Source organism: Schistocerca americana, chromosome 10 (genome assembly GCF_021461395.2).
Source record: "Schistocerca americana isolate TAMUIC-IGC-003095 chromosome 10, iqSchAmer2.1, whole genome shotgun sequence".
Taxonomy (NCBI): Eukaryota; Metazoa; Arthropoda; class Insecta; order Orthoptera; family Acrididae; genus Schistocerca; species Schistocerca americana.
The window spans coordinates 176,492,618-176,516,073 of NC_060128.1; the positions used below are offsets into that span (position 1 = coordinate 176,492,618).

At 44.5% G+C, this 23,456-nt stretch overlaps 1 protein-coding gene across 1 annotated transcript in view; it reads right to left on the bottom strand.

Annotated features, from left to right (window-relative positions):
* LOC124552510 (peroxidase) overlaps positions 1–23,456 on the bottom strand; it is a 74,635-nt gene that overhangs the window by 44,258 nt on the left and 6,921 nt on the right. The window contains exons 2-3 of the mRNA XM_047126800.1: positions 21,790–21,966; positions 10,659–10,837 (exon numbers count right to left, since the gene is read on the bottom strand). Of these exons, the coding sequence (XP_046982756.1) occupies positions 10,659–10,837; positions 21,790–21,850 (240 nt within the window). The 5' untranslated portion in view covers positions 21,851–21,966. The remainder of the gene's footprint in view (positions 1–10,658; positions 10,838–21,789; positions 21,967–23,456) is intronic.

Here is a 23,456-nt window from a genome sequence, read left to right on the forward strand (position 1 = left end):
AAAGGTTAGAGGATATGAACCGTACAACCTTTCACATCCTATAACCTTCCCTCTCCTAACTACCCTTTCCTAGTGCAGGTCCTTCAACACAATAGTTATTTTTACTATATTTACATTGCTGTCTCATACTTATACACAGGGTGCCACAGAAGTAATAATCAATATTCAGGGACATGGCAGGGACGATCATTCGAAACTAAAAAGTCTAATAAACATGGGCTCCAAAATGTCCATCGTCGATGCTGTAAAAAAATTTCTACTAATGCAATCTCTCCGCTTTCCACATTTTGAGAAGCGCTAGTGCGAACCAAAACAAGAGAAAATGTCCAATAAACATGGGCTCTAAAGTGCAATCCCTCAGACCTACGAACACTTGATTCTCTTCGCAACTGTGAAACACAACTCTTCTACTGAAGAAATACTAATAGCTCTTCTCTCTCTCCTCCCGCACAAGCCATGAATGCCCAAAGGCACCGACTGGTCCACGTGTCATCCTCAGCCCACGGGCGTCACTGGATGCGGGTATGGAGGGGCTTGTGGTCAGCACACCACGCTCCCGGCCATATGTCAGTTTACTATACCGAAGCCGCTACTTCTCAATCAAGTAGCTCCTCAGTTTGCCTCACAAGGGCTGAGTGCAACCCGCTTTCCGGATGGTCACCCATCCAAGTGCTAGCCCAGTCCGACAGCGCTTAACTTCGGTTATCTGACGGGAACCGGTGTTACCACTGCGGTAAGGCCGTTTACACTAATAGCTCTTAAGATATGCATTTAAGAGCCCATATATACGGGACTTTTTTGCTTAGAATCATCGTTACTCACATGAATTCTGACCATTCCTCCTGGGAGACCTAGTATACGTAGGGACTTCACAAAGTAATCTGTGTCATAATGCAGAAAGTAAGTTACGAATGTCGTCTCATGCTAAGACGACTCCGTAGCAACAATGGCGCATTGTCAGGAGAGAGGACACGTTCTGTGTTCCCAGCAGGCACAACCCTGCTGCCATATGGATAATAGCTACATCAATCACCTTGTGCGAGTAAAATGGCGCACCAACTGGAAACGTACTCCAAGGCTGAAGTACGTGGGACGGTGAAACAGTTGTGGAGAAAAATGGCCAAATTACACACAGAATCACAGTGAAATTGTGGCAGTATACAGAGCAAATGCAATGTCACGTGTAGTTGTAGTGAAATGGTGCCAACAATTTGTCCAAGGACGAACAGGCGGGCCTGATGCTGGTCGAGAAGGAAACTTTTTCATATTTTCGGCAATCTGAGAGAACATCTGGGGGGAGAAGAGATTTTGCGATCATAAGGGCGTTGACACAGAGGTTCTCGATTGTCTCCGTAACCAAAGAGCGGATTTATATTTCCGAGGTCAGACTGGGAGAAGGTTGCGACACTTGGGACTGTGTTTGAAGATATAGTCATGTGTCTGTGTCACTTGAAGTGTTGAGGTGTAGTACAGCGTTCCATAAAAGTTTACACACACACACACACACACACACACACACACACACACACACACACACACATATATATATATATATATATATATATATATATATATATATATATATATATATATATATACAGGGTGTTTCAAAAATGACCGGTATATTTGAAACGGCAATAAAAACTAAACGAGCAGTGATAGAAATACACCGTTTGTTGCAATATGCTTGGGACAACAGTACATTTTCAGGCAGATAAACTTTCGAAATTACAGTAGTTACAATTGTCAACAACAGATGGCGCTGCGGTCTGGGAAACTCTATAGTACGATATTTTCCACATATCCACCATGCGTAGCAATAATATGGCGTAGTCTCTGAATGAAATTACCCGAAACCTTTGACAACGTGTCTGGCGGAATGGCTTCACATGCAGATGAGATGTACTGCTTCAGCTGTTCAATTGTTTCTGGATTCTGGCGGTACACCTGGTCTTTCAAGTGTCCCCACAGAAAGAAGTCACAGGGGTTCATGTCTGGCGAATAGGGAGGCCAATCCACGCCGCCTCCTGTATGTTTCGGATAGCCCAAAGCAATCACACGGTCATCGAAATATTCATTCAGGAAATTAAAGACGTCGGCCGTGCGATGTGGCCGGACACCATCTTGCATAAACCACGAGGTGTTCGCAGTGTCGTCTAAGGCAGTTCGTACCGTCACAAATGCACGAAGAATGTCCAGAAAGCGTGATGCAGTAATCGTTTCGGATCTGAAAAATGGGCCAATGATTCCTTTGGAAGAAATGGCGGCCCACACCAGTACTTTTTGAGGATGCAGGGACGATGGGACTGCAACATGGGGCTTTTCGGTTCCCCATATGCGCCAGTTCTGTTTATTGACGAAGCCGTCCAGGTAAAAATAAGCTTCGTCAGTAAACCAAATGCTGCCCACATGCATATCGCCGTCATCAATTCTGTGCACTATATCGTTAGCGAATGTCTCTCGTGCAGCAATGGTAGCGGCGCTGAGGGGTTGCCGTGTTTGAATTTTGTATGGATAGAGGTGTAAACTCTGGCGCATGAGACGATACGTGGACGTTGGCGTCATTTGGACCGCAGCTGCAACACGGCGAACGGAAACCCGAGGCCACTGTTGGATCACCTGCTGCACTAGCTGCGCGTTGCCCTCTGTGGTTGCTGTACGCGGTCGCCCTACCTTTCCAGCACGTTCATCCGTCACGTTCCCAGTCCGTTGAAATTTTTCAAACAGATTCTTTATTGTATCGCTTTTCGGTCCTTTGGTTACATTAAACCTCCGTTGAAAACTTCGTCTTGTTGCAACAACACTGTGTTCTAGGCGGTGGAATTCCAACACCAGGAAAATCCTCTGTTCTAAGGGATAAACCATGTTGTCTACAGCACACTTGCACGTTGTGAACAGCACACGCTTACAGCAGAAAGACGACGTACAGAATGGCGCACCCACAGACTGTGTTGTCTTCTATATCTTTCACATCACTTGCAGCGCCATCTGTTGTTGAAAATTGTAACTACTGTAATTTCGAAAGTTTGTCTGCCTGAAAATGTACTGTTGTCCCAAGCATATTGCAACAAACGGTATATTTCTATCGCTGCTCGTTTAGTTTTTATTGCCGTTTCAAATATACCTGTCATTTTTGAAACACCCTGTATATAATTTTCGGTTTGCCCTTTTGAGAGAGCGATTGAACTTGAGTAGTTATGATTTCTTCTTCTTTCTTCGTTCTTCCCAAATTCTCTTCATACGTTCACTGTGTTCTCTCTTGCGTTCTTCCGACCATATTTTTCCCGTTCTGTTCTCCGTGTGTTCTTGTTTAAGTGTGAGTTTCTGTTTGATGTTTCTAAACTGTTCTCTATTGTTTATGTTGTCTTGTGTGATCCCCAGTTCTTTAATGTCTTCTTCTGCTTCAGTGATCCACTTCGTCTTGTTTTTGCTCTTGTTTACTATCTCAAAGATTTGTCTTGTGAGCCTGCTTTTATTCATCCTTCTAATATGTCCATAAAATTTCATCCTTCTGTTTCTAATGGTTTCTGTTATTGTTTCTATGTTTTTGTAAATCACTCTAGTTGGTCTCTTCGTCCAAATTCCTTCCCAAAACACTAGTCCATATATTTTCCTCAGAATTTTTCTTTCCTGTTTTTCAGTCTCTCTGAGCTTAGTATGACCATGAATCACTGTAGTTTCTGCAGTATAAAGTGTTTCTAGTAGGACTACTGCGTTGTAATGCATTAGTTTCACATTGACAGAAATAGATTTATTATTACAGTGATTCCAAGTAAGCTTATATGCTTTTTGTAATCTGGAGATTCTATCTCTATTTATAATGAGTTCAGTCCTGGTGGTTGGATTATCTCTCCCAGACATCTGAAGTGGGCAACTTGTGCCACTTTCCCGTATTGAGTAGTAATGGGGAGATTATCTACAGGTTTGTTTTTCATGTACTGTGTTTTCTCGTAGGAGATTTGTAGCCCAGTTTTCTGTGAGATTTCGTATAGTTTTTCCAATGCAAGTTTGGCTTCCTCTCTATTGTTCGCCAGAATGGCAAGATCGTCCGCGAAAGCCAGACACTTCACCCTGATTCTCTGCTCTTTTTTAATACCAAGCTGAATTCCTCTTATTTCCTTTTCCTATGTCCTCACAATTTTTTCCAGAACCATGTTAAACAGAAGGGGGCACATTCCATCTCCTTGGCGAACACCAGTATGGATATGAAATGCTTGTGATGTTTCTCCTATGAATTTAACTAAAAATGGTTCAAATGCCTCTGAGCACTATGGGACTCAACAGCTGAGGTCATCAGTCCCCTAGAACTTAGAACTACTTAAACCTAACTAACGTAAGGACATCACACACGTCCATGCCCGAGGCAGGATTCGAACCTGCGACCGTAGCGGTCGCGCGGTTCCAGACTGAAGCGCCTAGAACCGCTCGGCCACTCTGGCCGGCTGAATTTAACTTTGGAGGTTGTATCTGTTAATTCCTGTTGAATAATTGACCTTGTTTTCCTGTCAATCCTGAACTCGTCTAAGGTGTGAAACAACGTTGGTCTATCTGTTGAATCCTAAGCCTTTTTAAAATCGACGAAAATTACCACAGTATTATCTTCTCATTTGCAAAATTGTTTTTAAGTTTCATATCTGTTCGATGCAAGATCGACCTTTGCGAAACCCTGCCTAATACTCCCCTATTAACTGGTCAGCTTGTTCCTCTAGTCTGTTTAACAGGGCCTTTGAAAGAATTTTGTATATTACAGGGAGCTGTGGAATTCCCCTGTAATTATTTGAATCGGTTTTTGCACCTTTTTTGTGGAGAGTGTGAATTAATGCACATTTCCACTCTGCAGGTATTTGTTCAGTTTCCCAAATATTTGTTATAATTCTGCGGGTTGTTTGTGTGAGATTGTTGTTATTTAATTTCCATATTTCTGCTATGATTCCGTCTTCCCCTGGAGACTTGTTGTTCTTCAAAGAATTGATTATTTCCATTACCTCTTTAAGTGATGGTGGATTTGAATCGGGATTAGATGTAGGTGTTTCGAAATCTAGTTGTTCTGACGGAGGCTTGCAGTTGAGAAGTGAGTGAAAATACACTCCTGGAAATTGAAATAAGAACACCGTGAATTCATTGTCCCAGGAAGGGGAAACTTTATTGACACATTCCTGGGGTCAGATACATCACATGATCACACTGACAGAACCACAGGCACATAGACACAGGCAACAGAGCATGCACAATGTCGGCACTAGTACAGTGTATATCCACCTTTCGGAGCAATGCAGGCTGCTATTCTCCCATGGAGACGATCGTAGAGATGCTGGATGTAGTCCTGTGGAACGGCTTGCCATGCCATTTCCACCTGGCGCCTCAGTTGGACCAGCGTTCGTGCTGGACGTGCAGACCGCGTGAGACGACGCTTCATCCAGTCCCAAACATGCTCAATGGGGGACAGATCCGGAGATCTTGCTGGCCAGGGTAGTTGACTTACACCTTCTAGAGCACGTTGGGTGGCACGGGATACTTGCGGACGTGCATTGTCCTGTTGGAACAGCAAGTTTCCTTGCCGGTCTAGGAATGGTAGAACGATGGGTTCGATGACGGTTTGGATGTACCGTGCACTATTCAGTGTCCCCTCGACGATCACCAGTGGTGTACGGCCAGTGTAGGAGATCGCTCCCCACACCATGATGCCGGGTGTTGGCCCTGTGTGCCTCGGTCGTATGCAGTCCTGATTGTGGCGCTCACCTGCACGGCGCCAAACACGCATACGACCATCATTGGCACCAAGGCAGAAGCGACTCTCATCGCTGAAGACGACACGTCTCCATTCGTCCCTCCATTCACGCCTGTCGCGACACCACTGGAGGCAGGCTGCACGATGTTGGGGCGTGAGCGGAAGACGGCCTAACGGTGTGCGGGACCGTAGCCCAGCTTCATGGAGACGGTTGCGAATGGTCCTCGCCGATACCCCAGGAGCAACAGTGTCCCTAATTTGCTGGGAAGTGGCGGTGAGGTCCCCTACGGCACTGCGTAGGATCCTACGGTCTTGGCGTGCATCCGTGCGTCGCTGCGGTCCGGTCCCAGGTCGACGGGCACGTGCACCTTCCGCCGACCACTGGCGACAACATCGATGTACTGTGGAGACCTTACGCCCCACGTGTTGAGCAATTCGGCGGTACGTCCACCCGGCCTCCCGCATGCCCACTTTACGCCCTCGCTCAAAGTCCGTCAACTGCACATACGGTTCACGTCCACGCTGTCGCGGCATGCTACCAGTGTTAAAGACTGCGATGGAGCTCCGTATGCCACGGCAAACTGGCTGACACTGACGGCGGCGGTGCACAAATGCTGCGCAGCTAGCGCCATTCGACGGCCAACACCGCGGTTCCTGGTGTGTCCGCTGTGCCGTGCGTGTGATCATTGCTTGTACAGCCCTCTCGCAGTGTCCGAAGCATGTATGGTGGGTCTGACACACCGGTGTCAATGTGTTCTTTTTTCCATTTCCAGGAGTGTATTTAGCTAAAATTTGACAGTTCTTTTTAGGGTTGGTTTCTAGTGATCCATCGGACCGGCGAAAGCACAGATTGGGTGGCTGATACCCTGTTAGGTTTACCTCGAAAATTTTGTAAGAATTTCTGGTGTTCTTCCTGATAAATTCTTGTTCAATTTCTTTAAGCCGGCTTTTATCATATGTACGTTTTTCTCTTCGTATTGCCTTGGATGAACTTGTATTCTCAAAAATTCCTGCCATTTTTCTGTAGTTTTGTTGCTACTGAAAGTTTTCCAAGCTTGTATTCTTTCTTCTATTGCTTGATCACATGCACTGTTCCACCATCTGTGTTTTCTCTTTCTTGGGGGTTTGCCAAATTTCATAGTGTTTTTCAGTACTTCTGCAAGTTCATTCCAGTTCGTTGCATTTGATTGCCCAATTTCCTGGAGAATTTCCCTCTTGTTAAGTTTAAGGTATTCTGGATCAGTTCTAACTGTTTTGTTCATTGGTGGTTTCTTTCTGTTAGGTTGAAATCTAATGTTTATTTGCAGCAGATGGTGGTCTGAGGGTGCTTCAGAAGTGATGGTCAATAATTCAGACACGGAAAGTACAGGCCAAAAGTAGCTAAAAAGCTTCAATAAACATGTTCCCACAAACCAATCGTTGTCGAGATACAACATAGTTTCTGTTACGGTTTGTCAGTGTCTAGGAACAAGTGGCATCTCTAAACGTTAAAGTAGGTGTTCGAAATGTTGTTCATGCGTCGGTATGCAATACTGAGGTCGTCTCTGAAACGAGTTGCGAATCCTCTCAGGCAGTCCTGGGGATTTTTGTAAATGCCGAAAAACTGCTTCAATCTGCAAGCGTAATTCCTGAAGAAAGTTGACCTCGGTAACGTAGAGCAGGCTTTTAACATGACACCACACATACAAGTCCGCTGGGATTAAATTCGGAGACCTCGGACGCCATGGCATAGGCCTTCCTCTACGTATGCAATGCTGACCATATGTCCGAGTTAGAGGCCGGTGCTGGAGCACCGTCATGCGTGAACCAGATGTTCAGACGTCGGTTCAGTGGGACATCATAATGTACATCTGGACGAACAGACCGCAGGAACCGCATATACTGCTGTCCGGTTAGTCTCTGTGGCAGGAAGTGTGGTCCAACTATGCAGTCTCCGAGCAGTCCTGCTGTTCAACGAATAACGCTGCTCATTTCGTGATACGTGTGTTGCATTAGGATAGACATCGGCCCAAATGTGACAGTAATGAAAATTAAAAAAAAACCGGCGGTCTAAGGCGCTGCAGTCATCGACTGTGCGGCTGGCCCCGGCGGAGGTTCGAGTCCTCCCTCGGGCACGGGTGTGTGTGTTTGTCCTTAGGATAATTTAGGTTAAGTAGTGTGTAAGCTTAGGGACTGATGACCTTAGCAGTTAAGTCCCATGAGATTTCACACACATCTGTACACCATCATCTAAAAATACCGTCACGGATTAATCCAGCCTCATCCGTGAACAGAATACTGCTTACAAACAGGGGATTCAGGATACACTGTTGTTGCACCCATTGGCAGAAATTCTTTCTAGAAGGAAAGTCTACATTGCTGAGGACATGCACTCACTGAAGATGATACGGATAGAGTACTTGACGACGTAAAATCCGCCACACACTGCTATGACTCAGGACACGCTCTTAGGTAGCAATCCTCCTTGTTGACGTACTCAGACGTTCGTGTACAATGCGTAACACCGTTTCCTCGACATCGGGTACTATGGATCTGGGTCGACCTTCTAGTACCTGGTGCGCGAAATTCCCGGTCTCTCTAAGCCGCTGATGTAACCTGCTGCCTGCGAAAAGGAAAAGCTTTTTCGCACAATCGTACAGCCTCAACGGCGCCGCCATTAGATTTGCCACACATGAAGTGCATGTCAGCGTAACCTATGTCCATGGTGCCTTACCGAGCGAGGTGGCGCAGTGGTTAGACACTGGACTCGCATTCGGGAGGACGACGGTTCAATCCCGCGTCCGGCCATCCTGATTTAGGTTTTCCGTGGTTTCCCTAAATCGCTCCAGGCAAATGCCGGGATGGTTCCTTTCAAAGGGTACGGCCGACTTCCTTCCCCGTCCTTCCCTAATCCGATGAGACCGATGACCTCGCCGTCTGGTCTCCTTCCCCGAAACAACCAACCAACCAACCAACCATGGTGCCTTCACGTTCGAAACTGATTGTTAGGTCGGTACGGCACAGTGCACAGAGTACAGAGTGGGAAAGGGAAGTAGTTGCGCATGCGTAAATAGACAGATAGTCGATCCCAAACCTTGAGATAGCAGCGTAAATACTGCGGTATCCGGAGGCGTTTATAGTTGGTTCCCAACTAGAATTAATGCGATACCTCGGCAACGGTTGATTTGCAGACCCATGTTAATTGGAGAGTTTTAGCTACTTTTGGCCTGTACTTTCCATGTGTGAATTATTGACCATCACTTCTGAAATACCCTATATAATAAAACGAAACAATATTATCAAAAAGTTGGGAGATTTGCGTATTTTTTTTTACAATTACTGGAAAGAAAATTTTCATCGATAGTATTAAAAAAGCTGCTTAAATCGAAGTAATAAAACTATGAAGTTCAGACATATGCCTATGTTTTTAAAATATACGGTGGGTCGTGTAAGATGTAACACCGCTTTTATTTAGTGAACAGTTTCAAATAACGAAACGATGCTTTCGGCAATGATATGACGCTAAGGAGCACGTACTTTGGCGTTCAATAAACAGCCGTAACTCCTGTATCTAGCGAGATACTGAAGCGCGTATGATTCTTTAAACAGAATGATACAGTCTTTTTAATGGCATCGGAAAGAACTTGGAAAGTCGAGCATAGTGACATAATAGAGCATTAACCTCGGTCATGAAGGTAAGGGAAAAATGTTTGTTGTAAGCAAGTGAAATGAATTTTAGAAAACTCGGGTAGGTTCTAACAATACCACCACTTGCAAAGTAGGTTAGAAATCAGATTAATAATGTTGCTCACGCAGCATATGTTCGCTTTATCGTGCAACAACAAAGCTATTGACTGTAGATGGTATCGTCAGAATGGAAATAATGAAGTCACTGTAAAAAAGTCATTAATTTTGGCACTTAACTTGAATGGATTCCCACGTAGATTTCGTCGAAGTTGTTATGGCTCACCTTGTTGATTCTAGGGTGATTCCACTTTGACTGCTAGAAGGTTCATCTCTGTATTTTAGCAATATTTGAAGACCTAACACATGCGTTTTTCAGGAAATTCTTAATGATCAAACAATCCCAGATCAGAACAATGGTACGGTAGAAATAATTTTTGACTTGGTGTTCACGATCCACATTTTTATTAAACTTCTTATAAATTCACGTATACTTCTTCTTAATTGTCACATCATCAAGAAAACAGTTTTGTATCAATCTTCATATGTTTAATTTCCACTTTAACCAAAGACTTGACTGTTCTTTTACAAAGCGAAATAACAACTTAACTTCTGCAAAGTGAAACAAAGATTGTTCTCTGTGCGCATTCGCGCCAAAACGGTTACAAGTAAGTAACTTGACAGTCTCACAGAAATGAATACACACAAGAACCATATCACTGTAATATATCGATACATCGGAGTACCTATACATTAATAAAACCGAAAAGTAGTACGATATTACTGGTATCGAGAACTGGGGTTGGAGTGCCGTAATGGTCACGTAAATAAAGAACCATTACAGGGTGTAACAAAGAGGAATTAAAGTCTTGGCGAGATAACACCTGAGGAATCCTACCTAAATGACATTGGGGAAAGGAAAGTGCTGTGGGCATGCCATAATAGAAGATGAGATACGGATACTCCAGAGGATGCACAAGATGGAGATCGAAGGCGAGAAACCAAAGGGAAGCCTAATGGATAAGTGGCTAAAAGGAGTGGAAAAGAGCCTCTAGAAGAGAGGACAGGAGTGGGTGGGAATGGCGACAAGGATGAGAAGATGAAGAGGTTGATGTACCAAGCGGGTCCTGCCAGTGGCTAGATACTGTGCAAGATGACGATGATGATGCTGACGATGATGATGATGATGAGCTGGAGGACAGCACGCTCAGTCCCCAGGCACTTGGGGCTCAGGAAAGCCGTCGAGACCTGGTGGTGGAGGACTCACCTGCTCGCTGGCGTGGTGAGAGCAGGCGTCCGCCGTGGTCCTCACGAAGTTCATGCAGCGGATGCCGGCCGGCCCGAAGACGGGGTCCTTCTCGTCGATGATGATGGGGTAGCACGTGGGCTCGTTCGTCAGCGACCAGTGGCTGCCGTCGGACGCGCAGCACTGCGTCCTGTGCGCCTCTGCGGACACACGACGCGTCGACGTCGGCTCACTCCTCACACGCGACACCATTTTATCAACCAAAGTGTACATTTATGCAGCTAGTACATTTATGGTTCGAAGTGGCCGACCAAAAAACTGAAGGAATTCCGAACAAGTCTCGGAAGGCCCAACGGCACCGACCGACCGCCGTGTTATCCTCAACCCACGGACGTCATTGGTTCAGATATGGAGGAGTATGTGGTCAGCACACTGCTCTCCCAGTCGATGTCAATTTTAGTGACTGGAGCAGCTGCTTTTCACCCAAGTAGCTCCTGAATCGGCTTTACAAGGACTTAGATTAGATTACTTTTTCGTTCCATAGATCCGTGCTGAGCAGATCCTCGTGGATGTCGAACATGTCATTTTTTTTAAGCTGAAATAATAATACTAATAGTATGAATATATACATCATTTGTTTGTATTAAAAAATTCGTCAATGGAGTAGAAGGAGTTGGCCACTAGTAAGTCTTTCAGGCTCCTTTTAAACTGATCTTTATTTGTAACTAAATTTTTTATGTTCGCTGGCAAATTATTGAAGGTGAGTGTTCCTGAGTAGTGGACCCCTTTTTGAACTAAAGTAAGTGCTTTTAAGTCCTTGTGAAGATCGTTTTTGTTCCTGGTGTTGTATGTATGAACTGAGCTGTTTGTTGGAAAAAATATTATTTAGGACAAATTTCATTAAGGAGTAAATATACTGAGAGGCAGTAGTTAGTATACCCAGTTCTTTGAAGAGGTTTCTACAGGACGTCCGCGAATTTACTCCACAAATAATACGTATTACACGCTTTTGGACTCTGAAAACTTTTGACTTGAAGAGTTACCCCAAAAATTATACCATATGACATTATGGAATGAAAGTAGGCAAAGTATGCAAGCTTTTTCATTTTTATGTCGCCTATGTCTGCTAACACTCGAATTGCAAATATAGATTTGTTAAGGCGTTCCTGCAGTTCTGTGGTGCGTTCCCCCCAACTGAATTTATTATCAAGTTGTAATCCCAGGAATTTAAGACTGTCGACCTCTTCTATCTGCTCTTCTTCATACTTTATGCATATGCAGGGTGGAAACCTCTTACAGGTTCTGAATTGCATATAGAGTGAACCACGCTTGCCAACAGCACTCGGCAGACCTGGATTGTCACCCATCCAAGTGCTAGTCAAACCCGACAGCGCTAAACTTCGGTGACCTGATGGGAAAGGACCTACTATGAAGCACTGTATGGTGTTGACAAAATTCCTAAAACAGTATGGGACATTTTCACAATGACTCTGTCGCTCTGAAACGGAGTCTACAGTGAAACTTACTGGCAGATTAAAGCTGTGTGCCGGACCGAGACTCGAACTCGGGACCTTTGCCTTTCGCGGGCAAGTGCTCTACCAACTGAGCTACCCAAGCCCGACTCACGCCCCGTCCTCACAGCTTTACGTCCGCCAGTACCTCGCCTCCTACCTTCCAAACTTTACAGAAGCTCTCCTACTAACCATGCAAGAGTAGCACTCCTGAAAGAAAGGATATTGCGGAGACATGGCTTAGCCACAGCCTGGGGGATGTTTCCAGAATGAGATTTTCACTCTGCAGCGGAGTGTGCGCTGATATGAAACTTCCTGGCAGATTAAAACTGTGTGCCGGACCGAGACTCGAACTCGGGACCTGGTACTGGCGGAAGTAAAGCTGTGAGGACGAGGCGTGAGTCGTGCTTGAGTATCTCGCCGGCACGGTAGCTTAGCGTGTTCGGTCAGAGAGCCGGTTGGCCTCTGTAATAAAAAACTGAGTGGAACGATCAAGCACCGAACTTGAACAGGATGTCTTGCGACGTCCGCAACGACAAAAAAAAAAAAAAAAAAAAAAGAAGTAGCTCAGTTGGTAGAGCACTTGCCCCCGAAAGGCAAAGGTCCCGAGTTCGAGTCTCGATGCGGCACACAGTTTTAATGTGCCAGAAAGTTTCATATCAGCGCACACTCCGCTGCAGAGTGAAAATCTCATTCCGGGAGTCTACAGTGACATGAAACGTCCTCGCAGATTAAAATTTTGTGTCGGTCCTGGACCTGAACTTAGGACCTTCTATGAAGTTTGGAATGTAGAAGATGACGTACTGACGAAATTGGAGCTGTGGGAACGGGTCGTGAGTCGTGCTTGGATAGCTAAGTAGGCAGAGCACTTGCCCATTAAAGGCAAAGGTGCGGTGTTCGAGACCCAGCGTGGCACACAGTTTTAAACTGCCAGGAAATTTCATTATAGGATTTTTTTCCCTTTTGATAACAGTCGTGATGGCTAGTTGTTAGGAAACTCTGAAGTTGATTCTTTTCCTACATTCGTAGGTGGCGCAGTAGCTAGTGAAAATTCATATAATATGGGCTGTATCATAATTAAAATCGAAAACTGATATACGTGAACGTGTAGCATAGCACACTGATGAGGCAGTACTTTGTGACCATCTACATGACTAGTCTGCAATTCACAATTGATTGCCTGGCAGAGGGTACATCAAATCAGTCTCAAGCAATTTCTCTACCGTTCTACTCTTGAATGGCGCCCGATTTCCGTGGAAGCTCCGATATCTCTTATTTTATTAAGATGGTTATCCGTTCCTGTGAAGGTTTTCGCGAGTAGAATATTGTCGCATTCAGAGGAGAAACCAGGAGGTTAAAATTTTGTGCATTGAAAAATGCCTTTGTTTTAACGATTGACACCCAAAGTCGCGGATCATATCGATGGCACTCTCTCCCCTTGTTCGCCATAATACAAAACGTGCTGTCCTTCTTTGAACTTTTTCGATGTTCTGCAGCAATCGTATCTGGTAAGGATCCCACACTGCACAACAGTATTCTACCAGAGGACGGACAGGAGTACTGTAGGCAATCTCTTTAGTACACTGTTGCATGTTCTAAGTGTTCTGCCAATAAAACACATTTTTGTGGTACACGTTCCTCAGAGCGTTACGTAATATGACCGTTAAGATGTTCGTAATTGTATCTGCTAGGTATTTAGTCGAATTCGCAGCCGTCAGATTTGTGCGATTTATCACGTAACCGGAATTTACTGGATTCCTTTTAATACTCGTATGAATGATTTCATTATTTAGAGTCAGTTGCCACTTTTCGCACCATACAGATATCGTGTTTAACACATTTTGCAATAGCTTTTTATTGTAACGACTGTACAAGTCGGTAAATAACAGCATCATCTGCAAAGAATCAAAGAAATCTGGGTACATTCTCTCGCAAAGCGTTCATGTAGATCGGGAACAGCAGATAGCCTGCAACACTTCCTTGCGGAACGCCCGATGCCACTGTTGTTTCTGCATCTGCATCTAACTATGCATGGGTACTCTATAAATCACACTTAAGTGTCTTCACAATAATTCTCTATTATTCCAATCTCGATCAGAGCGCGAAAAAAAAAGAACAATTATATCTTTCCGTGCGAACTCTGATTTCCCTCGTTTTATTACGATGTACGTTTCTCCGTATGTAAGTCGGTGTCAACAAAATATTTTCGCATTTGGAGGAGAAATTTGGTGACTGAAATTTCGTGAGAAGATTCCGCCGCAACGAAAAACGCCTTCATTGTAATGATGTCCACTGCAAATCATGTCCGTGACACTCTCTCCCATGTTCTTAGTTTTCAACCCAAAGGATCAAGGAACATTTAGGTCATGTAATGGTACTTGAATTACGTAACCATTACGACACCTCACCTCAACCTCTCGATACCAGCAATATTCTGCTGTGTTTCTGTAAAGTAGTTAACATATTTCTGAGACAACATTCAGATTTGATTTCATTAATGTAGAGGTACTTTGATATATCGATATGTTTATATTGCAATGATATTATTCTTATGTGAATTCTTTCTTTTGTCACTATGATCTTGGACGTACTTGTAACTCTGATTTTTGGACGCGTAAGCGCTTATGAGGGAGTCAAGTCTTGGTCGTCATGTTGAAAAGACGCAAACTGTAGTCAGTTTATAAAATGTGAACTTTAACAGTGAGGAAGATATTTTCAAGTATGTTTTATATTGTGAAGTGATGTTTTGTGAGTTACGTGATATTGCAACAAAAGTAATAAAAAAGAAGTGTAACTTAAATTCGGAGTGCTGATTACTTTTTTTACATCACCATTGTCCTAACTTGCAAAAGTTAAACCTTCAAGAATGGTTTATGAATGACATCTATAAAACTTTTGAATATCGCAGAATAACACCTAGTCCTCTTTGCATCCGAGCTTGGAATCATCGGTACCTAGATTTTCGACGATTGAGCCATGAGTTCACAACGAGACCAGCGTGGGAAACACGAAAAGATGAGTGCCTAGTTTATTCATTATTACATGAAATGACTTTATTAACTGTGCTCTAATGACACCTGCCACATAATGTGTTGTTGCCCGAAAATGCAATATTTAGCAGCGTGAGCAACACTACAATCATAATTAAATTTTACCTTTGTTGTGGTAGTGTTGTTAGATTCAGCAGCTTGGAGAAAGGAATATAATCCAGATTTATGCTTTGTGACGACTGGCAATAACCATACACCACTAAGAACTACAAGACGTGTATTAACAGACTCCCCTCATAGCCGACATCGCCCAGTCTTGATTGGAATTGGAATCCATATCCCACTAATAACAACCGTACAACGCCCAAGATGGAATTTCATGAAAACCACCAATGGCTGCCGATGGTCTCCAAGTACCCGAACATAACTGTTTCGAGTCAGTTATCGGTTCAGTTGGATCAGAGGACCCAGTCCATTTCATGTAAACACAGCCAACAACACTATGGAACCACCACCAGTTACAGAGTGCCTTGTCGACAACTTCGGTCGTTGGCTTCACGGGGTCTGCGCCACGATCGAACCCCACCGTCAGCTCTTACCAGCTGGAGTCGGGTCTCACCTGGCCAGGTCACGTTTTTACAGTCGTCTGGGGTCCAACCCATACGGTCAGGAGCGCAGGAGAGGCGCTGCAGGCGACTTCGTGCTGTTGGCAAAGGCACTCACGTGGGTCGCCTGCTGCCATAGCCCATTAATGCCAGATTTCGCCTCAGTCGTGCGTACCACATTGACTTCTGCGGTTATTTCAGGGCATGCTGCTTGTCGGTTAGTGAAGGCCGTCTACCATAGCACTGACCATGGTGAGAGGTAATGCGTGAAATTTTATATTCTCGGCACACTCTCGGAATACTGAAGTCCCTAACGAGATCCCAAATGGAATGTCCCACGCATGTAGCTCCAACTACCATTACGCGTTAAAAGTCTGTTAATGCCGTCGTGCGACCATAATCATGTCGGAAACATTTTCACATGAATCACTTGAGTACAAATGACAGCTCCGCAACTGCACTACCCTTTTGTATCATGTGTAAACGAGACTACCACTATCTGTATATGTGCAAATCGCTACCCCATGTCTTTGTGACCTCAGTGTATGTTAAAGCTTTGAAGGAAGAAAAGGAAATGATGTCAAATGCAACTATGCAGCTATTAAAAGCAAAACGAGAATTTTCTAGGCAACTGCACACGAAACATGCAGATTGCAATGAATGAAACAAAACTACCCAGAAATGTGCTCGTAAGGATATCATCGTCATTTTCTTGGGCTTTTGTCCCACTTCAGCACGGGGTCCGCCCTGTTGCTATGGATTTGGCGAGGTTAGTGTCACAGGGTGGCCACATGCCCTTTCTGTTTAGCACCTGGTATCCTCCCTCCCCCCCCCCCCCGCCCCCCCCCCCCCAGGACAGAATTAGTATACCCCAGCTGCCTGCGCCTACTGTAAGCCATGAAGTAGTGCGAACGTTTTCAAATGTATGCGAGTCTTGTAACTGAGGCTGGACGTGGGGACCAGCCCAGTATTCACCTAGTGGGGTGTGGAAAACCGCATAAAAACAACATCGAGGCTGGCTCGTGCACCGGCCCTCGTCGTTAATCCGCCAGGCGGATTCGAACCGGGGCCATGGCGCCTACCCGAATCCAGGGAGCAGCGCATTAGCGTCCTTGGCCAACCTGGCAGGTCACTCGAAAGAATATGTGAAGATAAAATAAACATGATAAAAAAACATGGGTTTAAAGTAGATAAAATTGGGACTTGGAGATTGGTTAAAAACTCTCGCGTGACATAGGATAATGATCAAGTGTGTAAACTTCACAGAAAATGTGCTCCTGGCCATTAAATTTGTGGTACAAGAAACGAAAGTGCATATAGAAGTTTACTTATTGTGGGTAAACAGCTCGGTAGGAAGAACACATGATTACATTTGGGATGTACAAGGTGTGAAATTTAGAACACAGAGAGCAAAGATGTCTGGTGGCAACAATAACTACAATCTGGCTGGTTATCGAATTGTATAGAGCTTTGATGACAATTACGGACACTTCAAGCCATACGACTTCATGGATATCCCATTCTTCAACCGCAGTGGTTAGCAAATGGTGGTAACCCATGAGCAGGTGTTGTCAGTGGTTGAGAAGTCTGAGGTCGTGTGTTATCTTGTTGAAACATAACGTCACCTACACTTCGAAAACAGAGCACAAGTACTGGCCTTAAAATATGATGATTGTAGAGACAGTCGTTCAAATCTAACCAGCTATGCAGAGGTGGCTGTGTGGTGTACAGAACAGCGCCCAATATCAGCATACCTAGGCCCGTTTGACAGTGACAGATGCAACTGGAAAACGTCCATTCTCTTCAAACCCTCCACACGCGGATACGTCCATCGTGATCCTGCACACAGAACCAGGAGTTGTCTGAATAGACGATGTAGGGCACCTACTGCTTCTAATGTTGTCACTGTGCCACCACTGTCGGCAACCCTCTTTCTGCTGTCCTGTCAACGGGAGCCTCAACAATGGTCGTCATGCTCCCAGTGCATGATGCTCGACACGTCATCAGATTGCCTGTATGAACACTCTTGAATTCCAAAAATAGCAGTTGCTCTCGCTTCAAAGTACTATTGAACTGAAGTTAAAATCTTATGGGTTATTAGGCCGCGTCATGTATCTTTTAAAATGAGCGACGTTTCGACCCCTCTGCTGGGATCTTCCTCAGGATCTTCTGATGTCCACTACTGCTGGAACACTGTAAGAGACGAGTGTCGCGTCCTCTTATAAAGGGAGGTTTTCACGTGTTCGTGCTGGAGAAGTGATAGTATTGGTTAACGTTCATATGGCTACCATTGGTGGGCCATAGTCATAGCCTAATATTCCCGCTCTGATTCAGAAGAATGGGCGTTGGTAGCTCATCTCCTGTGGATACCATTGGCGACCCATCGTCATTGGATAGAAAAGCAATATTCCACACTTACTCTGGAAAAGGGTTATTGGTTGAAATTCCTGCTACCGCTATTGGTTGGTGATCGTTATTGGCTAGAATCTAAACGGACAGAGCATGAGAGGGGGAATGTTTACCCAAAATATTATTGTCCCCCGAGGTGACTTGCAACTGCCAGTTCAGTTTAATAAGTCACGGTCATAAAATATACACGACGGGCCATTAAAATTGCTACACCAAGAAGAAATGCAGATGATAACCGGGCATTCACTGGACGAATATATTATACTAGAACTGACACGTTATTACATTTTCACACAATTTGGGTGCCTAGATCCTGAGAAATCGGTACCCAGAACAACCACCTCTGGCCGTAATAACGGCCTTCATACGCCTGGGCATTGAGTCAAACAGAGCTCGGATGGCGTGTAGAGGTACAGCTGCCCATGGAGCTTCAACACGATACCACAGTTCATCAAGAGAAGTGACTGGCGTATTGTGACGAGCCGGTTGCTCGGCCACCATTGACCAAACGTTTTCAATTGGTGAGAGATCTGGAGAATGTGCTGGCCAGGGCAGCAGTCGAACATTGTCTGTATCCAGAAAGGCCCGTGCAGGACCTGAAACATGCGGTCGTGCATTATCCTGCTGAAATGTAGGGTTTCGCAGGGATCGAATGAAGGGTAGAGTCACGGGTCGTAACACACCTGAAACGTAACGTCCACTGTTCAAAGTGCCGTCATTGCGAACAAGAGGTGACCGAGAGGTGTAACCAATGGCACCCCATACCATCACGCCGGGTGAAACGCCAATATGGCGATGACGAATACACGCTTCCAATGTGTGTTCACCACGATGTCACCAAACACGGTTGTGACCATCATTATGCTGTAAACAAAACCTGGATTCATCCGAAAAAATTATGTTTTGCCATTCGTGCAACCAGGTTCGTCGTTGAGTACACCATCGCAGGCGCCAAGGGTAACCGCAGCCGTGGTCTCCGAGCTGATAGTCCATGTTGCTGCAAACGTCGTCGAACTGTTCGTGCAGATGGTTGTTGTCTTGAAAACGTCCCCATCTGTTGACTCAGGGATCGAGACCTGGCTGCACGATCCGTTGCAGCCATGCGGATAAGATGCCTGTCATCTCGACTGCTAGTGATACGAGGCCGTTGGGATCCAGCAGGGCATTCCGTATTACCCTCCTGAAACCTTTTCCATATTCTGCTAACAGTCATTGGATCTCGAGCGACGCGAGCAGCAATGTCGCGATACGCTAAACCACAATTGCGATAGGCTGCAATCCGACCTTTATCAAAGTCGGAAACGTTATGGTACGCATTTCTCCTCCTTACACGAGGCATCACAACAACGTTTCACCAGGCAACGCCGGTCAACTGCTGTTTGTGTATGAGAAATCGGCTGGAAACGTTCCTCATGTCAGCACGATGTAGTTGTCGCCACCAGCGCCAAACTTGTGTGAATTCTCTGAAAAGCTATTCATTTGGATATCACAGCATCTTCTCCCTGTCGGTTAAATTTCGCGTCTGTAGCACGTCATCTTCGTGGTGTAGCGATTTTAATGGCCAGTAGTGTACCTCACGTAGCTGTACGGTCCTCCATGCTCGAGCAATCAATGTCTGTCGGGCGGTAGTCGCTTTGGGCCTCTGATATCCTGCGTGAGTGACATTGAGTACGTCTCTCCTGAATACGTTAATTCCATGTTCACATTTTAGTCGTGGGTTACAGACCAACATGTGCAGCAGTATCACAGAACGATAAACCCCTGTCTCGATAGACCCCGAACTTGCTCCTGCAGAAGTCTGATGACTGCTAATATACGCCTGCAAGAGGCCCCAAATAGCAAAGCGCCTTTACTACTTTGAGTGTCTCATTTCCTATCCTAATCCCCTCACCATCACCCGACTTAATTCGACTACATTCCATTATCCACGTTTTGCTTTTGTTGATGTTCATCTTATACCCTCCATTCAAGACACTGTCCATTCCATTCAACTGCTCTTCTTTGCTGTCTCTGACAGAATTACAATGTCATCGGCGAACCTCAAAAGTTTTTATTTCTTCTCCATGGATTTTAATACCTACTCCGAACTTTTCTTTTGTTTCCTTTATTGCTTGCTCAATATACAGATTGAATAACATTGGGGATAGGCTACAACCCTGTCTCACTCCCTTCCCAACCACTGCTTCCCTTTCATACCCCTCGACTCTAATAACTGCCATCTGCTTTCTGTAGAAATTGTAAATAGCCTTTCGCTCCCTGTATTTTACCTCTGCCACCTTCTGAATTTGAAAGAGAGTATTCCAATCATTTCTCTAAGTCTATCTTTCTTTTAAGATAAGTCGTAGGGTCAGTATTATATTGATTTATACGGAATCCAAACTGATCTTCCCCGAGGTTGGCCTCTACTAGTTTTTCCATTCGTCTGTAAAGAATTCGTTTTAGTATTTTGCAGCTGTGACTTATTAAACTGATAGTTCGGTAATTTTAACATCTGTCAACACCTTCTTTCTTTGGGATTGGAATTATTATATTCTTCTTGAAGTCTGAGGGTATTTCGCCTGTCTCATAAATCTTCCTCACCAGATGGTAGAGTTTTGTCAGGACTGGCTCTCCCAAGGCTGTCAGTAGTTCTAATGGAATGTTGTTACTCCAGGGGCCTTGTTTCGACTCAGGTCCTTCAGTGCTCTGTCAAACTGTTCACTCAGTATCATATCTCCCATTTCGTCTTCATCTACATCCTCTTGCATTTTCTCAAGTACATCGCCCTCGTATAGACCCTCTATATACTCCTTGCAACTTTATGCTTTACCTTCTTTGCTTAGAACTGGGTTTCCATCAAGGCTCCTGATATTCATGCAAGTGGTTCTCCTTTCTGCATAGGGCTCTTTAATTTTCCTGTATGGAGTATCTAATTTACTCCTAGTGAGATAAGCCTCTACATCCTTACGTTTATCCTCTAGTCATCCCTGCTTAGCCATTTTGCACTTCCTGTCGATATCATTTTTGAGACGTTTGTATTCCTTTCTGCCTGCTTCATTTACTGTATTTTTATATTTTCTCCTTTCATCAATTAAATTCAATATTTCTTCTGTTACCCAAGGATTTCTACTAGCCCTCGTCTTTTTACCTATTTGATCCTCTGCCGCCTTCATTATTTCATCCCTCAAAGCTACCCATTCTTCTTCTACTGTATTTATTTCCCCATTCCTGTCAATTGTTCCCTTATGTTCTCCCTGAAACTCTGTACAACCTCTGGTTCTTTCAGTTTATCCAGGTCCCATCTCCTTAAATTCCCACATTTTTGCAATTTCTTCAGTTTTTATCTACAGTTCATAACTAATAGATTGTGGTCAGAGTCGACATCTGCCCCTGGAAATGTCTTACAATTTAAAACCTGGTTCCTAAATACATTCAGGACAAAATTTATAGATGACGAGACAGATTGATAGATATCCAATAGACACTATAGGGTGTGTGTGCTACTCTGAGGTGATGACATTAGTTTACGACTTGAAGTCATGCTGTGACACGTCAAAACAGTCAGAGACTCGTGATCCACAGAGGCAGGAACAGAATGGAGAAAGAAAGAGAGAGAGAGAGAGAGAGAGAGAGAGAGAGAGAGAGAATTGTTACTGACTGGCCTGCGATGTGCCCGCGGCCATGCTCATGTCGTGCGTCATGATCTGCCCCCACTGCATGGCCACCAGCGTCCAGATGGGGTCGTGGATCGGGTTGTCCGGGAACAACACCCAGCTGACCGTCCTCGCCGGGGGCAGCGAGTGCCCCGTCACGGACACTGCCGGCTGCCGGTTGGCTGTGGAAACAACAGGTATCTGTCAGCAAACAACACTCAACACATAGCGTATCTACATCTACGTGATTACTCTGCTATTCACAATAAAGTGCCTGGCAGAGGGTTCAATGAACCACCTCCATGCTGTCTATCTACCGTTCCACTCTCGAACGGTACGCGGGAAAAACGAGCTCTGATTTCTCTTATTTTATCGTGGTGATCATTCCTCCCTATGTAGGACATTTAAACCATTACACATATTGCTTCTCCCATATATAGAAATGTATATATGTATATATCATTATATGTATATTTGAACAAAAATTGTATACACATCAGTGTGCTATTTTGTTTTCGTCCTCGCAGTCGGCTTTCACAGTGTCTTATTGGCTTATGATTAGAATATTATTGTTATGGAATCTGAATTGGCAATAACAATGAAGAAGGCTGAATTTCAGAAGGAGGGTGGTGTGGTAAGGGCAGCTAGGCGGACAGGGGTGGAGGGAATGGACAAGAGAGTCGGAAACAGGACATGGACAAAGACGGGAGGACGAGTTATTGCGCAGAGAGTTCCTAGAAATGTTTTATTTAGAAAATAATACTATTGGGTGTGTGAATGAATTTCTTTTTGTCTTTACTATTTAACCTTGCAGTGCTATGAAAGTTCGCCTACATCAAACTTCTAGTACAAAAACTCAAAATAACACCTAAACATGTTATTTCTCTCCGTCAGTTGCACAGTTATTCTTCGTACATCTCCTAGTAAGACACTTCCACAGTGAGATAGTTGGAATCGATCTCTTCTTCAATATCTAAAACTGTACTCCTGCTTCTGATAGAAACTACAGCTCATATATGTGCCTCTCTACTGTATAGCTTAAAACAGCATCATTTTGGGTGAAGTAGTCTGGAGGCAAAGTAGTTCCTCTTTTGGATGTGTGATACGAGGCTATTAACGAGAATGTCGAAATCAGGAAAACCAAACCTGGCAATCTACAAATCGGAGCGTGGAGCTGGATTCCTTAATCGTGTAGAGCAATAGGTGGATATTGTACATTCTTATCAACCCAGCTTCTGATGAATTATATTTGATGCATTATCTACCTAAATATACAGGGTGTTCCATTTACCTTGACCACCCTAATTAACTGTTTGTCCAGATGCAAAATTACAAAATGTTTCAAGCAAATGTTCTTTTGCCGTCAGGGGAACATCAATCAGTATGATTGCCTTCGTTGTAGCTTTGTTTTTTACAAAGATATGAACAGCGGTATGACTTTGTAACGGAACTGAAATGATGGTGGGCTGACAGTAATTTGGAGCCCGCGCGTCGGAAACGGGCGCGCTGGTGTGAGACTGCCAGGGAGTGCACCCTGATGCCATCTATTGGCGGAACTGGGAATTAGCGCTGCCTCTCAGACAATGCACTAAGCTATCGGAGTCAAATGTATTCTTTTTCTTGGTAATTATAAGCTATTAGTGTATGATTTAATGTTATAAGGCGCTAGTAG